This window comes from Perca flavescens, chromosome 7, assembly GCF_004354835.1.
Source record: "Perca flavescens isolate YP-PL-M2 chromosome 7, PFLA_1.0, whole genome shotgun sequence".
In the NCBI taxonomy this organism is placed as follows: Eukaryota; Metazoa; Chordata; class Actinopteri; order Perciformes; family Percidae; genus Perca; species Perca flavescens.
In genome coordinates, this window is record NC_041337.1 from 12,750,683 (window position 1) to 12,770,405 (window position 19,723).

The following is a 19,723-nucleotide window of genomic DNA, read 5'->3' on the forward strand; positions in this document are numbered from 1 at the left end:
CTCTCCTCTCTCCCTCAAACTTTTATCTTAACCTCACAGGGGGGTGACCTCTAGCAAGCTTAACCTCCTATGCGTCAGTGACATTCCATTGAACCACTTCCTCAATTGACCGCACACAGCTTCTTCTGCAACGTGGACAAATATAACTCTAACTGCTAATATTCTATAATCATGTCTACAATAATAGAAATATCTCAACAGAACCCATTTAATTCCTCTTTGCGTTCTTCAGGAGTCATTTGATGTGACACAAAGGGTTTGCCATTTGCGCCTTGAGGCTGGTGCTCGTGTTCAGTGTAAAAGCCAGTTGGGCAGCTGGGACTTGGCAACGGGACAACAGGCCGGACGGCGGATCCTGGGAGTCTCACCACACATGCCACAGGTTGGTGTGATGGTTGTGGGAATGCTGTGTCGTTGACGTTGTAGAATTTAATGAAAAGTACAATCAAGAAGCAGGAAACTGTAACCTCTACGGGAATGGTGAGTCGAAGGCAAACTATAGGCATAGTATGCACTGGGAAGGACTGGCCTAAAACAAAGCTGAAAAGACACCACATAAAATACATCAATTAAGAAAGCATAACAAATCTTTATAAAAGCAATTAATCTGAATTCTTTAGACTGATACCAAGACTTTAGATACCAAGCAATATACTATTTTTTTTTTTTTACTGGCCCTCATGTCTTATAGCCATGACAAATGAGTATTATTATATGTACATATGTCTTCAAATACTGTGGAAACCACCAGTATGCTACTTTTGATAGTACAGGTAGTAAGTTTTAGCAGTTTGCAGATAATTTCTCAACTCACATACATATAATATCCATAAGGGTAGATTTTCTTTGTGTTATATATGTCGTAAAATATACAAATTAAGAATCTTTATGTACATGTATTAGCTAAAACTACACACATGATACTCTATATTATTGTGTGCAGTAGTGTATTAAAAATACCAATAATCTTAAAGTAAAATTAATACATTTTGTATAGGATATATACATACTGTATACCTTGTGTTTGACTTCCATACAGGCTTCATAGAACATTATACTTTAAACTTAATTTGACATGAAATCTGCATGAAAGTGGCCATAATCATACAAGACATTGTTTAAGTTTACAAAGTAAAAAGTAGTAGAAAGTTGAGACATTGTACATTCAACACAAGTTTACAATTCTACAACAATATTTGGAGGAAAAATACCCAATAAACAAGATAGATTACACATACAGTCATAACAGTCATAATAGGTCTACCAAGGTCTGAGCTAGATAGCAGACACATTAAAATGATATTTAATATGAACCTGTATAACCCAATTGGTGTGCTTCCAACCAACACAGTCAAGAACAGCATATATCTGCTCAAACCGGTCTAAAGATTGTAGCCTATTCACATTAATGGTTCCAAGTGGCAGCCAAACCAGAAATATCATCCTGACTGCTATCAGTGTTGGCACAATCTATCACATTTGCTCTAAAAATAATGTTTTATTAGTTGTTTTTTTTAATTTTATTTATTTCTAGTTTAGTTCAACGTTTCCTCCACGAGACAATTCGGTTGGGCGGGGCTTGCTGCCATGGTTACGCCTAAACCAAAAGTTGTGATTTATTTACAGGCTGTCTGTCTCGTCTGTCTCTCGGTTGCAGGCTCGTTTATCGGCTCGGAGCTAGCTTTGCGGCACTATGGCCTTCTTCGGTTTAACACACCTGGGTTATCAAAACCCAATAGGCGATAAAATGATAGTGAGTTCCAAAGGAGCGTCTCAATTCCGGGGTAAGAGGAGCTGGACATCGATCGCTTCTGGATTGTATTTCGTCTAGCTAACTAACTTGAAGTTAACTGTCGTTACCCACAGTGAAAAAATAGCCTTTAACTTGCTGATAGCCAACACGAACACTTTTTTTTAATTCTCTAAACGTCTTTAGGCTTCTGCAAAACCGCAAGCTAGCTACATATATAGCGCTAGCTAACATTAACGTTAACAAGTAGCTTGATAGTCCAGAGCAGGATCATGTTTACTTATGAGCTAGCTAGTAAATTGTTGTTTTTTGCCCTGGAGGGCCTTAATTTACAACACGTGGAAGACTTTAATCCAGGTAAAACGTTAATTATAATATTTAACTTTATTTAATCAGCTATAACTTTAGTCTCAAGATCTCCTTTTCAAGAGAGACCTGAGAACAATAACCATTTATAGTCAGACAACCAGCATACAAGCACTGCTGGAATGTAATTAAGCAACGGCACCACGTTAATTGATAGCTTTAGTTACTAACGTTAGTTACTTTGCAGATGTTGATTATTAATAGAAAATATAAATTAAATAACAAATAATTATATATCATTATAGGTTAAGCTACCCAGCAGTATATAAAGTATTTATGTGACTCTAAAATGGTCCATTCTTGCGAAAAAGGGGGGGGCCTTGATGCTGTATTATTTGCTGCTATATTTTAGCATTTTTATGAAATCTCAAGCAATGCATTCATGGTAAAATACAAGTTAAACTTTAACTTGAGTATCTTGTGTCTTTCATAATAGCCAGAGGTTTATTATTGTAATCAAATGATGGATCAGTCTACTATCGTAACGTATCTCTTTACAGATGGTGAGATTAACACCAGAGAAGGACGGCCTCCATCTCTTCAAGGAGAACAGGGACCCCTCAGATGTAATGACACATGCAGCGTTTACCACCAGCCTCTTCCCTACAGCGCTGACATACACCATGGGAGCTATGAGCGATACAAAGAGATGGTCAAACGGGTTCAAACACCCAGGGGTGAGGAAACATAGAAAGACAAGACATTAAGGGTCCGATGGGCTATGTTGGATCTATATCACAGCTGTATTCCTGCCTGGTAAAAGTGTCTGTCTCCTCTCTTCTTCAGCCCCTAACCAGCTGTACATAATGCCTCTAACGGACAGCCAGCAGTATGGATGGATGTTGTCCAGGAATCCTGAACCATGGACCCAAGTCAAACGCTTTCCCCGAAAGAACAGTGAGATGACAAAGTAGGTAACATTACCACATCTAATTTTTGTACATGTAAAATAGATCTCTGTAAATGTAATCCACTTGTTACTTTCACAGGTTTGTTAAAGAAATGTCAGCGACAGACCCGGAGTTCAGCCTGTTCTGATAGCCTTTCTTCTTCAGTTATGACACACACACACACACACACACACACAAACACACGCAAAGCAGCATCAATTTTGATGTGCATTTACAAGATTAAATTGATAGCAGATCCACTTTTTGTTTTTACATTTTTCATGCTTCATTTGGATTCATTTGGAAATATTTCACTGATATTCCAGTGCATCCTGAAGGGATCATGATGGACACAGGCTTGTTTTCTCAGGTCATCAGGGATACACAGGAAGTCAGAGGAGATCAGGGCATTCTCAGGCTGGATTTAAACAATTACCCTTACCCCTCCAAAGGCATTAAATGTCCCAAAAATGATTTATTGGACTTAATTCAGTGCCACAGAAAGGGGCAGATTGGTGTGTCAAAATTCCAAAGGCTGTTTCTTACCATAACTACCCTTTAGATGGTGCAAAGTCGCATGTGTTTACCAGTGGTACTGCTGGTCCTGCAGCTCTGCAACTGGACAATATTGGTTTGGTGCTTTTCATCAGTGACAGTGTCCTTATATCGGTGGTCCATTCATGTGGCAACTGGTCCAACCTCCAAGTCCAAACAAAGTGGTGACATTGCCAAAAAGCCTTAAGTATTCCTAACCAATCTGTTTATTTCACAGTAAAAATGGCAGCTGGTGAACAAGGCATCTCCTTTTTTATGTTTCTTAAAATTACTGTCTATCTAACTTAGAGAATATCTTTGTTTGCAGGCTTGAATTGTCTAATGTGTTAAGGTTTGATTCTGTGAGTGAAACTTTGTGGCCTGTGTGGGTAACTGTAAACACATCCAAAACAGGGATATTGTTTAATTATATGTTCATTGGGTAGTCCGTATTATAATGTAAAGTCAGCACACAGAGAATATCTGTGGATCCTTTTAAAATGTGTAAGAATCTATATATAAGTATTTATATGATATAAGTATGTGAATGGCAAGTAAACCACTTTCTAGTACTGTAAAATAACTATAATGACATTACCACAAATATGAAGTTAATGTAAGACAAACCTCTGTTCCTACAAGCCACAGGTAAGATATAATTGCAGTACATCCAACAACATTAGTAAATATATGAACATGCAAAACAGCCATTGATTTTTATTTATTTATTTTTTTCTTCAAGGGGAAATGTTATTTTTCTCTTTGTCATAGTCCTCAACTCTTCTTGTCCTTTCACTTTGCAAAAAGACTCCCCTTTCAACTCCTCCAACTCAGGGAAAATACAAATAAAACAAAAACAAATGCGGAAGGATTCATCAGGCCTGAGCAAAACACTGTTTCAGTAGTATGGGGAAAACCTTCCTCTCCTCTCTCGTTCCCCCCAAAACATCCCAAGAGTTAACAATCAACACAAGTCTATGGACAGCCAATAGAAATAGAATACATACAATGCACATTTTATAAACTCATGTCCATTCTATAAACTCTTTGCTTATATGAATCACTCTTCATTGGTCACAGTTCACTTGATAGTTGGTGATCTCCATTACATTACTGTCCTCTGGTGCTCCCAGCACACCCCAAGGCCAAATATCATTGCACAGGAGGGGACCAATAGCACAAGGCTGCGTGAGCTGGCTTTGGTACAAACATGATCAACTGTTGGTTGCCATTGTTGAGTGTGGCTGAAGAGCTAAATCAGGACTGATTCTCTCAATTACAAAAGTTGAAGCTGGAAAAACCAAGTTAATTGCATTGATGAGAATGTTTACTGGAAATTATTCTCGACAAGCCCTCGTCCCTTTCTCTCTGCCCAAACATCAGCATCCAGGCACTGTTCCTGTTAAGTGTTATTCTATGATTTGTTTTCTATTAACTTAAGGCAATCAAACTCAGCTATTAGTACTATTACTGAGTGGAGGAATAATACAAGAAATATGTTTAAGATTATTCATTCTGTCCTCTTCACATAGTGTGACACCAGGGATGTCATTTTTTACTGCTGAGAAGTGAATGTGTGGGAGGGAGAGGTCACCTTAAAGCCTGACTGAGATTTACAATACTGCAGTAGTGGCATAAATAAAATAAAAGCACAGTGAATCATCTGTATGTGTGTGTGTGTGTGTTTACTGCTATGCTTATGTGAGCATACACCACTTAGGTTCTGCTGCAAAGGCAGCTGATGGTTATTACTTACTATACATGATCACACCTATCGCCAGTTGAAATACTGTATTGTACATTAGGATTGAACAGCAGAATTCATTGGCTGCAGTTGATCAGTTGGTACCAGTGAGCTTGAGCTTTACAACTGGCATTTTACAAGAAAGCGTGCTGGTCTTTGATCCTTTTCATTGGAATGGAATCATCATAATAAGCATAATAATTAATCAGAATCATCATCATAATAATAATAATAATAATAATAACATTAAGAATATACAAATGATGGATACAGAAGTGATACAAAATACCCTACGTTAAAACAAACAGAAATGAAAACAAGATACCACAATCAGACATGCTTCAAAGCAGTTATGTTTGGCAAGAAAGCAGTTTTTGTTGTATCATAAAAACCTCACAGTGAAAATAGTTATGCCCCTTCAGGATTACAAAGCACAGTATTCAGTCAAAATCAATATATATTTCTTTCCTTCATCTATTTCTCCTTCATAGAAGAATCCGGCTGTGTGGTACCACTGCGTTGATATCCAAGGTTTTCCCCCATGATGCCTCTGGATCTAAGTTCCTTCATTTCCTTTTGCACCAACAAATACTTCTCTAAAAGGGAAGGAGCAGTCGATGACAATATACTGTAAAGGCTGACACCAGCACACTGGCTGTTCAAGCTCTAAGGAATTTATCTGACATGATATGAAGGATGAAGAGGATCCTATTCCCAGCTGGGGCTACTTCTAGTCCTCAGAGATTAAAAATATAGATTTAAGATATCACCTTTTAATAACATCCTTAGTCGTCTTTACTCATTTTGTTTAGAGGTTGAGGGCAACATCATAATTTAGAGTTAAAGTGATCAGATCTTTGCTGCCTGAATGACAGACAAAATAAATGTATTGTATATATTTTATGAAAAAAAAAAAGAAGCAGCCTGTGCTGCCAGCAGTTGGCCAAAAAGACAGAGGGTTCAGGCCTCCTGCCTAACAAACAGAGGCGGTGATCATTGCTGACTTTAGTGAGAACATATCAAACATGTCTTGCCTTGCTTTTAGTAAATACTTTAGTCTTTGGTCAATATATTCCTCCTCAGTTCATACATATATTCATACACACACAAATATGCATGTACATACACACTTATTAACGTGTAATAAACTGGATATTTGTGCATGTATGTATTCACACTTTTTCATAAAGGACCTTTTGCACAAAACTTCGAGATCAAAATAAATAATTCAAAAACAAAATATGAGTACCTGTTCATAATTCATGTGAAATAAAAAAAAAATTACCAGAAAAAAACAAAGTAAAAATATAAAGTAGCCTTATGTACAGCGTTTATCTTCTTTTGACACAGGCTAAAAGGCGTTGTTTTAAATAAACAGACTTTGCATCTTTCAAAAAGCCTGAGAGAGAGGCTAGACATGAGAAAAACGTGTCCTTCAACATGTATGTGAGCCAAAATGGCTGTCAAACGAGAAAATTTCCTTTCATCAAGAACACTTTCCTTTTGAAGTCTTAAGTTTTTTTCCTTCTTACTTGGGATTCAAGCCATTCTCTCACACTGTGAGTCCTCACTCAGCGGTGCTGTGTCCTTGCAGTGGGGAACATCCCAACATGTGCTGCTGCCATGGTTGCTAACTGTTGGGCGGGCCATCGTTCAGGAAGTAGGTTGTCATTTCGCCTTTCCCTTTGACCTTGACCACCCCACGATACTCCAACACGTACCCTTTGTTTGCAAGCACCTGGTAAAGGTCTGTAGTCACCTGAGAGCAGAACGGAAAAGATAGATTTATATAAGGCTGTATAAATACTTATCTGATCAAATTAAGGAGCACGATGCATTTTTTCAAAATGTAGATAATATCATGAATCTACAGTCTGACAACCAGAGACTACATTATTTTGAATTTTTTAGTTCCCTCAATTTCATTTAAAATGTGCAAGTGGAAAGTTACTTATTTCAGCTCTTACGAGACTACAGTTTCTAATGTTTGTTGGGGTAGAAAAGTAACCATTATTCCAAAAGTAATGACAGTAAACATTTTCATTTAAAGCTGCACTAATCCTCAGCTGCTGGTTGCTCAATACTGTTGGAATCAGCTTGCTGTGTGGTTAGTTAAGTAAATGATCTCAGCTGTAAGGTTTAGTAATCAACAGTGACACTATAAGACAATGAGCTCTTACAGTAATCTACCAGGTATGTATTATACACTCAGTGGCCACTTTATTAGGTACACATGTACAATCTAAGCAGTTCTGTCATAAAGTCTACTTTTTTGTCAAAACCTGAAAGTCCTCCCGGATCCATATTCTTCATATATGTTTACATTCTATGTAAACTTTTGTCATCCTGATTGTCTATACTGTCATTGTAATATGTTGGTCTATTCTGTTCACATGACATCTATTGCACGTCTGTCCATCCAGCAAGAGGGATTCCTTCCACAGTTGCGCTTCCTAAGGGTTCTTCGCCGCTAAAGGTTTCTTTTGGGGACTGTTTCCTTCAAGCGAGGGTCTAAGGACAGAGGGTGTCATACAGATTGTAAAGCCCCTTGAGGCAAATTTGTGATATTATCTAAATAAAATATAGTCATAGAGGTGTTTATTAAATTATATGTTTTAGAACTGAGGTCATAGTAACTGTGGTGGTGTTGTACTGGAATGTATTGTATTCAGAAGCATTTGTAATATTGGGCCTCTCTCAATAAAATATACCACCGTTAACTTATGACCTCAGCAATAAGCTGAAATAAACTGAATTTACAGATTTCCGACAATCAACAAAAATGTAACATTACAAATTTCATAAAGATAGACTTTATGGCAGAGCTGACGCATTGAATTGCCATACAATGTACAGGTATAGCTAATAAAGTGGCAAATGAATGTAACATGTTTCATGAGTATTGTAGAATAATCTTACACGACGTTTACTCGGTATTCTAAGCCCCCAACGTCTCCTACTAGGATTAGGCAATGGTTATGGTTATGGTTAAGGTTAAGGTTAGGTGCCTTGAAGTCAACGGTCGCAGCGCTGCTTGGAAGGAAACGTTGGGGGCTTAAAACACCATCGAGCTTACATGACACCTACCTGTATGCAGTCAGGTACACCTGTACTGTCCATACGACTGGCCACATTGACTGTGTTTCCCCAAATATCATATTGAGGCTTCCGTGCACCAATAACCCCTGCTACCACTGGTCCAATGTTCAGACCTGAGAATTAAAGACAAAAACATTTGACCGCATCAACAAAGCTGCTACTGTTAACATATTAGGAAAGAAAAGCTATTGTTTTCAACATGTGGCCCCTGTAACTTCTGCTTAGTTACCTATCTTCATCTGGAAGTTGTTGAAGGAATGCTCATTGATGTACTTCATCTGCTCCCTCAGTCTCATGGCGTAGTCGGCCAGTGCAATAATGTGTGAACGGCCCTTCTTGTCGTAAGTGGAGTCATTGAGACCGGAGGCCGCCATGTAGGTGGAACCAATGGTCTTGATCTTCTCTAGCTGCCTGTACTTCTCTTCACTGATGATCTGAGAACAGACAGTGATTACATTTGAGCAACTTTTAAAATTAGCTGTAAGCAAAGGTCAAAGCGACGACACACTGAGCTTTACAAACATGCATCAACCAACTTTACCTCATCAAAGTCAGCAATGATCTCGTTGAGCAGCCGGAGACACTCCACTCCCTCGTTGTTGGCCTCCAGCTCCACGTAGAATTCAGAGAAATTGCTGATGGAGGCGAACATGACGGCCACACACTCACAGGACTGGTAGTATAGCTCGTCGTTACGCCGCTCACGCGCCAAAAAGTGAGCGGCTACGTCCTTAGGCAGAATATTATGAAGGAGGCGACGATTGTAGGCTTGCAGTTCCTCCATCTCCTCCTTCTCCTCTGTGGCCTGGGAGTGAATGCTCTTTATTAGATATATTTAGTTTTTATGAATGCTGTAATAAAATGTCTGGCAGGGTCGAGGTGTAGACTAGACTGCAGATGTTCTATTATCAGACAGTAATAAACTGTGAGACAACTCAATCATCTTCATCAGCTTTCGCAGAAAGTGAAGAGATTGTGTTTGTAGTTCACGTGGTCAGATGACGCCCTCTAGTGGACGCTGCACATACCTGTAATTTCCACAGGAAGTCGAGGCGTGCAGTAGATTCAACCTGCTGGGCATGCAGGTACAGTGCCAGGACAAAGACTGTGAGGATCACTGGAGTCATGACCCTCAGGGACACTTTTGTCACAACAAATGGGCTGCAAAGTGACAGACACATGGTGACATTAATGGGAAAAAAGATGTGAAATGATAGGAAAGGAGATAAAAACCTTCAAAAGTAACACTGAATGTGCTGTAATCTTACCACTGGTTTGTAGTTTCATTGAAACTGGACCTAAAATGGTCAATACAAATAAAGCAAATAATCATTCAATATTAATTTATTTAAAGTGTTTCTAAAGTGTGAGTCCAAATACAAACAAATTCTTACCATTGAGCGCTAGTTTCATTTAAATCACTAAAAAATAAAATAATGACCATTAGAACAATAATGAAATATACAAAACTCTGACATTTAAAATTATTACATTTTAAGTCATAAATGTTTTAATTAATGGAACAAAAGGGTACAACACAATCGTATTGTTTCAAAATGTTTGACCCTTTTGTTTCGTTTAACAAAATATGCCCCCTCCTCTGCATTAGCATGCACAACCTGTACCACTTACATGGCATTGGAGGTGACAAAGAGGTCTGCGTTGTCGAAAAGTGCTACTTGTGGCCACTCCACCAGCAGCAGGAAGGTGAGCTGGATGAGCAGCATGAGGGCCAGCTTCCCTATGCTGCTGATCTGCAGGAACACTGAGCAAGCCAGCAGCGTCAGCAGCACACTGTAGCTGAAATACTGGAGAGCAGCATCACAAAGAGGTATTATCAACAACCGATCTCAGAAAAAAACACAAATGTAAATGTGACATTTTAATTTTTGAAATGGTTCGACCAGTTGCGTAGAGAACACAAACAGTGAAGTGGTGACATAACAATGAACTCACCTCAGGAAAAGGGCAGGAGGGGCCTTCGCTAGAACAGATCTCCAGACCCCCTTCAATGGACACATTCAAGGTGCGGATCAAACAGGGCGTCACCAGCGCTGCAGAGGTGTTCAGCTTCTCGGCTACGCACTGTGCCAAGCTCTTGGTGTCACAGGCAAACTGCAGTGAGGCCGAACATACACACACATGTATTCAGCATGATTTTCAACATGTATGGTTTGTGTTCTCTATGGATATGCTGACTGTAATCATACCATATTAACAAAGGCAGAGATGAAGACGAGGATAATGGTAAATACTCCAACCAGGGTGCTGTTGGTGCGAGACTGGACAATCTTCTTTGAAACAGTCTGCATTGCAGCTGGAAAGAGCTTCAAGAGGACGGGGAGGGGGGAAATAAATGATTTACGCATATACAACAAATGACATATTAGCAAAATATCTGTTTGTGCGTTTTGAAAAGCTACCTTGATGCACGAATATATGGCACAGATGAAAAGGATGTTGGCGAGTATGACAAAGATACTAATGTAGATTCCCAGCATGACTGGGGTGCTGCAAGGGAGAATACACAAACATAGTTATAGAGAAACACTTAAACACAGTTATAGAGAAACATTTAAAGTGCTTTCACATCTAAACTGTTTGGTGTGAACGCTGTCAATCAAACCCTTTTGTGTGTGACTGTGTGCAATGAATTCAAAAGCTTAACTTATATTTATCCATCTGCTAATTGTGAAATGTTAAGATCTTGTAAGTTTTCGATACAAGTGATGAACTGTGTATATTTATGGAAAATAATTTGCTGAAAGTGAAAAGGAGTTAAAACAGGTATGTTGAGCTAGTGTCATAAACTGTATTTTAGCATTTCGTTAATAAAACGTGACACATCCAAACAGTAAACTTCCACCTGTAACATTATGGAGCGAGACTCAGTTTTTGTGCTGTTTGTACGAGAACATACACATATACAAGGTCTTGTTGCAGTCTGGACTAATACTTCTCATAATTAATTTTATTAGGTAACTTTTTGAAAATAATAGGGCTGGGCAAGTTAACGCGTTAACTCATTAATTAATTAACGGCGACAATTATTTTATCGCGCATTAACGCAGTTTTTATTATTTCTTTTATTATCGTAAAAGTCTGTTGCTCATAGGCTTTTATTTTGTAAAAGTCTGTTGCTGACTGCTGCCGCGCTTACAGGAACCGGAAAAGAAAAGAACTGGCAGATAAACAAACATGGAGAAGGGTACGGAACTTTTACATGGCCATTTTCATTTTAAAAATTCTTCCAGACGGCGGAGTCGACAGAACCAAAGTTATTTGTAACCACTGCAAAGTTGAATTTTCTTATCGCCAGAGTACTTCCAGTCTGAAATATCACCTAAGCGCAATACACACAGTTGATACCAGCAAATCATTCAATGAAACAAACAGTGGCGCGTCGGCAGACTACGTTAGATGCAGCGTGGGGGAGAAGTATAGATAAACAAAGGCAAGAGAAGCTAACAAATGCCATAGCCAAGTGGATAGCTACAGACTGCAGGCCCATTAGTGTTGTGGAGGACGTCGGTCTGAGAAACGGCAGGTATGAGATTCCCTCGCACCATCACAAGAAGAATACACCAGTTGTTATGAAAAGGATAGGGCCGCAAAAGCGACAACTTTACAACGTGTTCCTCTCACTGGGGACTACTGGACATCACTGGGTAACCATAATTACCTCGGGGTTACAGTTTTAATGTTATGATTGTGGCTCAGGATTTAGTTTTTTTTTAATATATATATATATATATATATATATATATATATATATATACATATATATAAAACAAACAGGATAACATGAATGTCCTGGCAGTGGTAATAAGCTTTAATTTTGTATTTGCTTTGATTACATTGTTTAAGTTGAGATTTACACTAAATATTTTATTTATCTGCTATTGTATAAACAAAATGCTGATGTTAAGTGTTTGCAGAACAATGTGATTAATCGGGGAAATCATGCGATTAATCGCGATTAAAACTTTTAATCGTTGCCCAGCTCTAGAAAATAAATAAACACACAAGGTTCACAAAATGAAGCAATTTGATTTCCCCAAATGGAGTAAAGCTAACCAAAACCGTCCAATGAGCTACTTGTGCGTCTGAATGACTTACAGCTCTTGGTTTACTTTTAATAACTCAGTGTGAACAATAAGGCATTCATCTATATTTTTCTACTTTTTCTACTCAGTCCAGTCCAGACCAAACAAACTACAGGTGTGAATTTAGGAAGTACTCACTGTGGAAAGATAACAATCTGTATGAAGGATATGAAGCAGAATACTAGTAGAGTACACGCAACATAGCCTCCAAAACGATCGTCCACCTTCTTGGAATACTGCAAGAGGAAACAGCAGAAGAAGAAAAAAGATAGTCAGATATGAGCAGCAGCCAGCTCCCTCCTCCATACATGTATTATATTTAAGTTGAAGAAGCAAATACAATAATCAGGGGTCTTAGGATCAACCTTTTTCTCCAGGCTATATGTCTGGAAGGTGAGCAGGAACTTCTTAACGTGGTCTTTTCTTAGCTGGTCAATGCTGCGAGCATCAATAGCTCGCCCCAGAAATTCATCCACCTCGTCCTCCGGGTTCATCGCCTCCTGAACACAACGGCTGCAAAAAGATACAGGTTCTTAATGACATCCAGCACTGCAGCAGTCTTCATATGTATTAAGCATCAAGAGTCAGTACTCACTTGTCTTTACTGGAGGTCTCATCAATCCCCTGAAGAAAAAAACAGACACAAAATATGACTCTCAGAGAAAAGCCGCCCGGCTAACCATGAAGGTGTGTGTTGGTGTTGATTCTTACCATTTGTCTAAAGACTTTAGAGTCTTTGGTCCTGGAGAAGGTTCTGTCGGGGACCCAGCGTGGCATCAGCCCCTCATTAGAGTTGGCTCTCGTCCTCTGCATCTTAGCCATCACCGCCTTCTCCTCCTTCTGCTCAGAGGGAAGAACATGAAGGCTTGACCAGCTGTTCTATACAACACCGTCAATGACAATACAAGTCACTAAATACACTAGAAGAGATCTTTTTTATTTATTACGCCCACATGGAAGAGTGTACAGTCAGTTCAGGATCTAGAAAGATTACTTCATTCACAAATCTGTCCACTCTCATCTGTTAAGATTATGCCTCACACAGCTTTTTATATTACAGTTATTCCACTTGTCACTGTTGACCTGCAGCTTAACACCCATAGACATATACAGTATATGTCCATCTTAAAGCTTCTAGACACTGCTGAGTTACCCAATGGTGATGTATCAGTTTGGGTCCAGTTAGCCTTGTTAACTACGACATACAGCTCGGGAAATAATTTTGGACAAATTTAAATGGTCTGAAAGTCTAAGGACAAAGACAACTTGATACACTCTACATGTTATTGTAGGCCTAGTTTTACATGCAACTTAATTTTGTACAATATATGTAGTAATTCTCTCTTTCAGTTAAGGGGTCCTTGGCTTAAAAAAACGTTGAAGACCCCTGTTCTAAAGGATGTGCTAAAAGGCTAATGTTGTGCAATAATAATAATTAAAATAAGGGTGAAAAATAAGGATTAGATAAAAGGAAATAAACATTTCAAAGTTAAAAAAAACAACATTTTAAAGTTAAAAAAATATAAATGTATGTATGTTTTTAAATGCATATTTTCAATATAGGGAAAATGTAAAATATAAAATATTTTAATTTCTTAAATAATATTTTTCCTGAAAGGCATGCTATAATAAACCTATAATATCTTTATTGAGCTGTGTGCGTTTTTGTGCACTGACCCGTTTCTGGCTGCAGCCGAGAACCAGGAAGGTCTCGATGCTGTTGTCCTTTAGATACGCGTTCCTCTCACCTCCAAAACCTGGTTCCACCTCATAGTCTCCATTAAGATACTGCAAGGTGGCCTTAGTGATGTGGATCCGCCTACAAACAGACAAGGAATTTTTATATAAAACCTGCATATGTGTGCTTGTCCATATTTGAGTGTGCAAATGGGTGTGTGCTTTATTTTTTTATTGGTATATGCAGAACTTGGGAATGCCAGACACACTTCCGAACATACACAGCAGCTCTGGAATTACTGTATTATGTTGTATGTAGAGAAATGATCTACATGAATTATAGCAAAAAATTATCAACTGTTCTTCAAATGTTGTATATTTTCAGATGAATTAGTTACATTGAGAAAGGTTAGGCAATATTTTAGGTGAACCTCCTTCACTTAATTGGTTATTAAGAATCTTAAAGGGTCGTTTTTATCAAAGAAAATTCGGTTGACCACTGTAAATAGTGTTGGGTTGATAGCTATTCTACATTGGGATGTTTTTATAATGTGCAAACTGTACATGTGTGTGTGCACCTGTGTTTATTTCCCTCACCCTGCTTTGCCTCCCGCCTCCATGTGGTTTGCCAGCGTGACATCGTTTGACCACACGTCAAACTGCCACTTCCTGAGACCAAGCACACCACAGTGCACACGCCCACTGTGAATCCCAACGCGCATGTTAACGTTGACCCCTGTCACCTCGCGCACCAGCCTGCAGACGCACACAGCCCAGACGATCAGTGTCTCCGACAGGACAAAACTTTGCAAAAGACAGCAAACAAACTAACTCCAAACACATGCAAAGATATGCAAACACTATTTCTACTCACGAGATCGCCTCTATCATGTCGACGCCCATCTCCACACAGCAGTGGGCGTGGTCAGCCCGGGGTTCAGGCAGTCCAGACACACAATAATAACAATCACCCAAAATTTTAATACGTAGACAGTGGTTCTCCTGAAAAAAGTAGGAAAAAAGGATGAAAAGAAACAAATGAGGTCGATAAGTTGAAGGTTTCCGAGGACAAAAAAAAAGAAGGAATAGTTTGACATTTTAGGAACTGTCATATCTGTCAGTTAAGAATGACTTTACAGTCAGGATTAGCTGAGTGTAAAGACTGAAAGAGAGGGGAAACAGTTAACCTGGATCTGGTAACAAAATCAGACTATCAGCCCCTCTAAAGCTATGTCCCAGAATGTCAAACTACTCCTTTAAGAAACACAACAGACATATGAGAAAAGACGCTGTGGATCCTTACCGATGCCAGCTTGTCAAAACGGGCAAAGAGTTCATTGAGTGTCATGACCAGCTCCTGAGCCGTGCATTGAGAGGCCAGGCTGGTGAAACCCTCGATGTCTGCAAACAGAATACTGAGGACGAGATAAAAGAGGTGGAAAGACAGAAGAAAACCACTTTTAATCGTTGAATAAACCTATCAAGCATCCTCATTTGAGTTCAGTGTTGAAATTTTAGCATTAGCAAATGATTATAAACTTAGCACAAAAAGTAAGGAAATTTGTGTTTGGTAGATTATTTCTCTGTGCTAACAATCCTTTTTGGCAATACATCTTATACCGTTGGAAAGCCTGTTTAGTTCCCTTTCAAATGGTGCCCCATGTGTAAGGAACATGCATTTGTGGGATGAGCAGCAGTGCTGAGTATGTGGGTGGCACCCATATTTGCCAAATCTTCTCTGCCAATGCCAAACAGCTTATTCTGCCATTGACTCATTTGGTGTTTGGTGGATTGGATGATTGAAGTTTGAAGAAACAAGACATATTGGCAATTTAACAATTTATTCATTTCACAAACAGGAGCCTCAGCCTGGCACCTCCTCCTCATGCTGGTCACCAGCAAGTCAGCCAACGTGGTTGTGTTGGTCACTCTGGCACGAACAGCACGCCCAAGCTAATCCCACAAGTGTTCAATGGGGTTGAGGTCAGGAGTGCTGGCAGGCCATTCCATCCTCTCCACTCCCACATACTGGAGGTAGTCTCTGATATACCCTGCCCCGTGGGGGCGAGCGTTGTCATCTTGGAGGATAGAGTTTGGTCCCAGACTTTGGACATATGGGATTTCCACTGGGTGCAGAATCTCATCTCTATATCTCTCTGATTGGCAGCACCTGAAGGTACCAGAAGCTCCAATAGAAGCGTCAATATCAACAGCAAAATAACTTGTTTGGCATTAGCAGAGAAGATTTGGCAAATGTTTCATGGGCGCAACCCACATACTCAGCGCTGCGGCTCATCCCACAAATGCAGGTTCCTTACAAATGGGGCACCATTTGTAAGGGAAATTAACAGGCTTTCCAACGGTATAAGATTTATTTTCCAAAAAGCATTGTTACCACAGAGAAATAATCTACCAAACACAAATGTCCTTACTTTTTGTGCTACATTTATTTTCATCATTACACAGCAGCAGCAACAGCAGTACTACAGTTTGTTGCAGTATGTTACTATGTGCTGACCTTGAGAGAGGCAGAAATGTTTGGCCCTAAAGTCTTCTGAAGAAGATCTGTGCCAATAATGTGTGTGTGTGTGTGTGTGTGTGTGTGTGTGTGTGTGTGTGTGTGTGTGTGTGTGTGTGTGTGTGTGTGTGTGTGTGTGTGTGTGTGTGTGTGTGTGTGTGTGTGTGTGTGTGTGTGTGTGTGTGTGTGCATGTTTGTGTGTGTGTGTGTGTGTGTGTGAGTGTGTGAGTGAGGGACAGAGGGACTATGTGCAGTGTGTTTGCTCAGTGCTGTAATTGAATGCGCGCTGAAACTCTCCATCTTTGGGGATTATCTTATCTTGGCTGCTGGTGATTAAGTATTCCCTCACTAGTGTTAATTAGCCTCCACTCTGCCAAATCACTCTACCCTCTTATGACTCTGTGAGCGTGTGTGTGTGTTTGTGCGTGTACAAATGTGTAGTCATTCTCAGGAAGATTAATGGAAAAAAATTATGTTTTGTGTTTAATTTTATGGGCAATACATCTTAACATGTATTATTATGTTTTAAAGATGACATATGAGACATAGCATATCTTATAATGTACTCTCGGGGTATCTTACATGAATATTAGAGGTGCGATAACAGAAAACAAGGTAGATAGAGTAAGTGAAATTTGAATTCATGGGTAAAACATGAAATAAAGCACTGAAGCCAAGTGTCCCGGCTGACCTGACATTGTCGTGTTTCTGGATATAGATTTTATGGAACATCATGTTTTCCTTCTTGGCATTGATGTCAGCCTTCATCTCCATAGCAACGTGCCTTGGCAACACTGAAAGCAACAGACGTTCCTGAAAAACAAAAATACACAAAAAGAAACAAATTGCAGATTGTATCATTCACAATATAGTTGTCTACAGTATGTGCAAAATGGACGGATTAGTTAGAATTAGGATGAGGTTTAGTTTTAGGCAGAAGTTAAAGGTTAAGTCTGGTGATATTCTTTATTTCTACTATTGTCAACAAATCCCATGAAAGGATTAAAAAAAATATCACCAATTTTCAAAGATTTACTTTTTCTGTAGGAATGAATGGGCTTTAGAGGAACAGACAGGGATGGGAAGTCAAAAAGTATTGAGAAAGCAAACACATATATTTGGTCATTTCATGGGATTTGTTGAGAATAAAAGTTTAAGAATAATTATATGACCGATGATGTAGCCTCCATTTCTGAGTCCACTGTGCTTTTTGATCGTGTTATTTCTTGTTCATGTTTGTAAGTATTTTTGGGTGCATTTTGTGTCTTTGTGTCTTTATTTGACACCCAACAGTAGAGAGGTACAGTGTTGGAGTAGTAAAAAGTAAAATGGAGATACTCAAGTATAGTACTTTACCACACAGAGAGAAAGACATCATAGAAATGCAAAGCCAATGCCAAACATTAATTACTGCTGTGCTGTAAAGAAATGTTTCCAAGTGAGTTGACTGACGAGGGTTGGGTATCGTTTGGGTTTTTTCCGATACCGGTGCTAAAACGATACTTTTAAAACAGTGCCGGTGCCTAAACAGTGCCTGAACCGCTGCTTGAACCGAAAAATACAGTTGTGTTCAAAATAATAGCAGTGTGATTTAAAAAAGTGAATAATGCTCAAATTATTTGAATAGCTTTTAATTCAATAATATCAATGCACTGGGAACACTGCACATTCAATTCTAAATCAAAACATGACCAAAATTGATCAAGTTTGTGTTATACCTTTACAGAAAGTGAAGAAAAAGGAATATTAGGCTGTTCAAAAAAATAGCAGTATTTGCGTTTTTCTTTATAAACTCAAACATTTACTGTATAAACTGAAAAATGTCTCAAGGGTTTGCTTTACTTTGAATCAGTGCACTAATATTTAGTTGCATAACCATTATTTCTGAGAACTGCTTCACATCTGTGTTGCATGGAGTTGACCAACTTCTGGCACCTGTGAAAAGGTATTCCAGCCCAGGAAGATTGCACTGGAATGTCCACAATTCCTCTGCATTACTGAGTTTTACCTCAGAAACAGCATTTTTGATGTCACCTATGGGAATGAGGTCTGGGGATTGGGATGGCCACTCCATAACATCAATCTTGTTCATCTGGAACCAAGACTTTGCTCGCTTACTGGTGTGTTTTGGGCCAGTGTCTTGTTGAAAGACACATTTCAAAGGGATTTCCTCTTCAGCATAAGGCAACATGACCTCTTCAAGTATTGTATGTATTGAAACTGATCCATGATCCCTGGTATGCGATAAATAGGCCAAACACCACAGTATGAGAAACTCCCCCATAACATGTCTTCACAGTACTGTGGCTTGAATTCAGTGCATGGGGGTCGTCGGCCCCTAGACCCAAAAAGAATATATATAATATATATAATATATCAAAGAACAGTTTTGCTCTCATCAGTCCACAGAATTCTCCTTTGGCCAGTCAATGTGTCCTTTGGCAAATTTCAACCTATTCAGTACATGTCTTTTTTTCAGCAATGGGACTTTGTGGGCGCTTCTAGCTGATAGCTTTGCTTCACATAGCCTTCTTCTCACTGTAAAAGTACTCACATGTAACTTTAAGTCTTCTTTGATTTTCCTGGAGCTGATCATTGGTTGAGCCTTTGCCATCTTGGCTATTCTTCGATCCATTTGAATGGTAGTTGACCGTTTTTTCCCACGTCGTTCAGGCTTTGGATGCCATTTCAAGGCATTTGAAATCATTTTGGCTGAGCAGCCTATAGTTTTTTGCACTTCTTTATATGTTTTCCCCTCTTCAATCAACTTTTTAATCAAAGTCCGCTGTTCCTTAGAGCAATGACTGGAACAACCCATTTTGCTGAGTATTTCAGTGTGAAATGCACTACAACCAGCATGCACAACATTTCCTTAATTCCTTCCTTAAATATGGGCCATAATTGACACCTGTGTCTTCACAGAATCAATCACCTCACTAAGTGAACACAACACTATTATTTTGAACATGCCAAACATTCAATTACAGATTCAATTTTACAGAATGAGCAGCATGCATGTCATGACTGTTGGGTCTGTTG

At 39.0% G+C, this 19,723-nt stretch overlaps 2 protein-coding genes across 3 annotated transcripts in view; one reads left to right on the forward strand and one right to left on the reverse strand.

The window, feature by feature from the left end:
• Positions 1-1,584: 1,584 nt before the first annotated feature.
• On the forward strand, positions 1,585-5,208 carry spmip11 (sperm microtubule inner protein 11). Of its 2 annotated transcripts, none has more exons than XM_028582791.1 (4): positions 1,585-1,784; positions 2,617-2,793; positions 2,903-3,026; positions 3,106-5,208. In XM_028582791.1, exons 1-4 carry the CDS (start codon positions 1,694-1,696, stop codon positions 3,152-3,154), a joined length of 441 nt encoding a protein of 146 aa, XP_028438592.1. In that variant the 5' UTR covers positions 1,585-1,693; the 3' UTR covers positions 3,155-5,208. The 2 variants fall into 2 exon arrangements, with proteins under 2 accessions (XP_028438592.1, XP_028438593.1); XM_028582792.1 differs by lacking the exon at positions 1,585-1,784 and adding an exon at positions 1,793-2,107.
• Positions 5,209-6,825: 1,617 nt separating this feature from the next.
• The window catches only part of LOC114558670 (adenylate cyclase type 6), a 40,823-nt gene continuing 27,925 nt past the window's right edge, over positions 6,826-19,723 (reverse strand). The window contains exons 7-26 of the mRNA XM_028582790.1: positions 17,376-17,497; positions 15,470-15,581; positions 15,041-15,168; positions 14,764-14,922; positions 14,167-14,308; positions 13,201-13,329; positions 13,085-13,113; positions 12,855-13,002; positions 12,628-12,725; positions 10,807-10,894; positions 10,594-10,710; positions 10,340-10,498; positions 10,016-10,191; positions 9,778-9,804; positions 9,652-9,681; positions 9,412-9,544; positions 8,925-9,188; positions 8,613-8,817; positions 8,372-8,496; positions 6,826-7,043 (exon numbers count right to left, since the gene is read on the reverse strand). Coding sequence (XP_028438591.1) covers positions 6,915-7,043; positions 8,372-8,496; positions 8,613-8,817; positions 8,925-9,188; positions 9,412-9,544; positions 9,652-9,681; positions 9,778-9,804; positions 10,016-10,191; positions 10,340-10,498; positions 10,594-10,710; positions 10,807-10,894; positions 12,628-12,725; positions 12,855-13,002; positions 13,085-13,113; positions 13,201-13,329; positions 14,167-14,308; positions 14,764-14,922; positions 15,041-15,168; positions 15,470-15,581; positions 17,376-17,497 — 2,520 coding nt within the window. The 3' untranslated portion in view covers positions 6,826-6,914. The remainder of the gene's footprint in view (positions 7,044-8,371; positions 8,497-8,612; positions 8,818-8,924; positions 9,189-9,411; positions 9,545-9,651; positions 9,682-9,777; positions 9,805-10,015; positions 10,192-10,339; positions 10,499-10,593; positions 10,711-10,806; positions 10,895-12,627; positions 12,726-12,854; positions 13,003-13,084; positions 13,114-13,200; positions 13,330-14,166; positions 14,309-14,763; positions 14,923-15,040; positions 15,169-15,469; positions 15,582-17,375; positions 17,498-19,723) is intronic.

Excerpts from the sequence above, each read along its gene's own strand:
- spmip11 (XM_028582791.1), top strand. The coding sequence starts at position 1,694 with ATGGCCTTCTTCGGTTTAACACACCTGGGTTATCAAAACCCAATAGGC. Across the intron at positions 2,794-2,902 it reads ACGGGTTCAAACACCCAGGG|CCCCTAACCAGCTGTACATA; the intron begins GTGAGGAAACAT and ends TCTCTTCTTCAG. Across the intron at positions 3,027-3,105 it reads AAGAACAGTGAGATGACAAA|GTTTGTTAAAGAAATGTCAG; the intron begins GTAGGTAACATT and ends TTACTTTCACAG.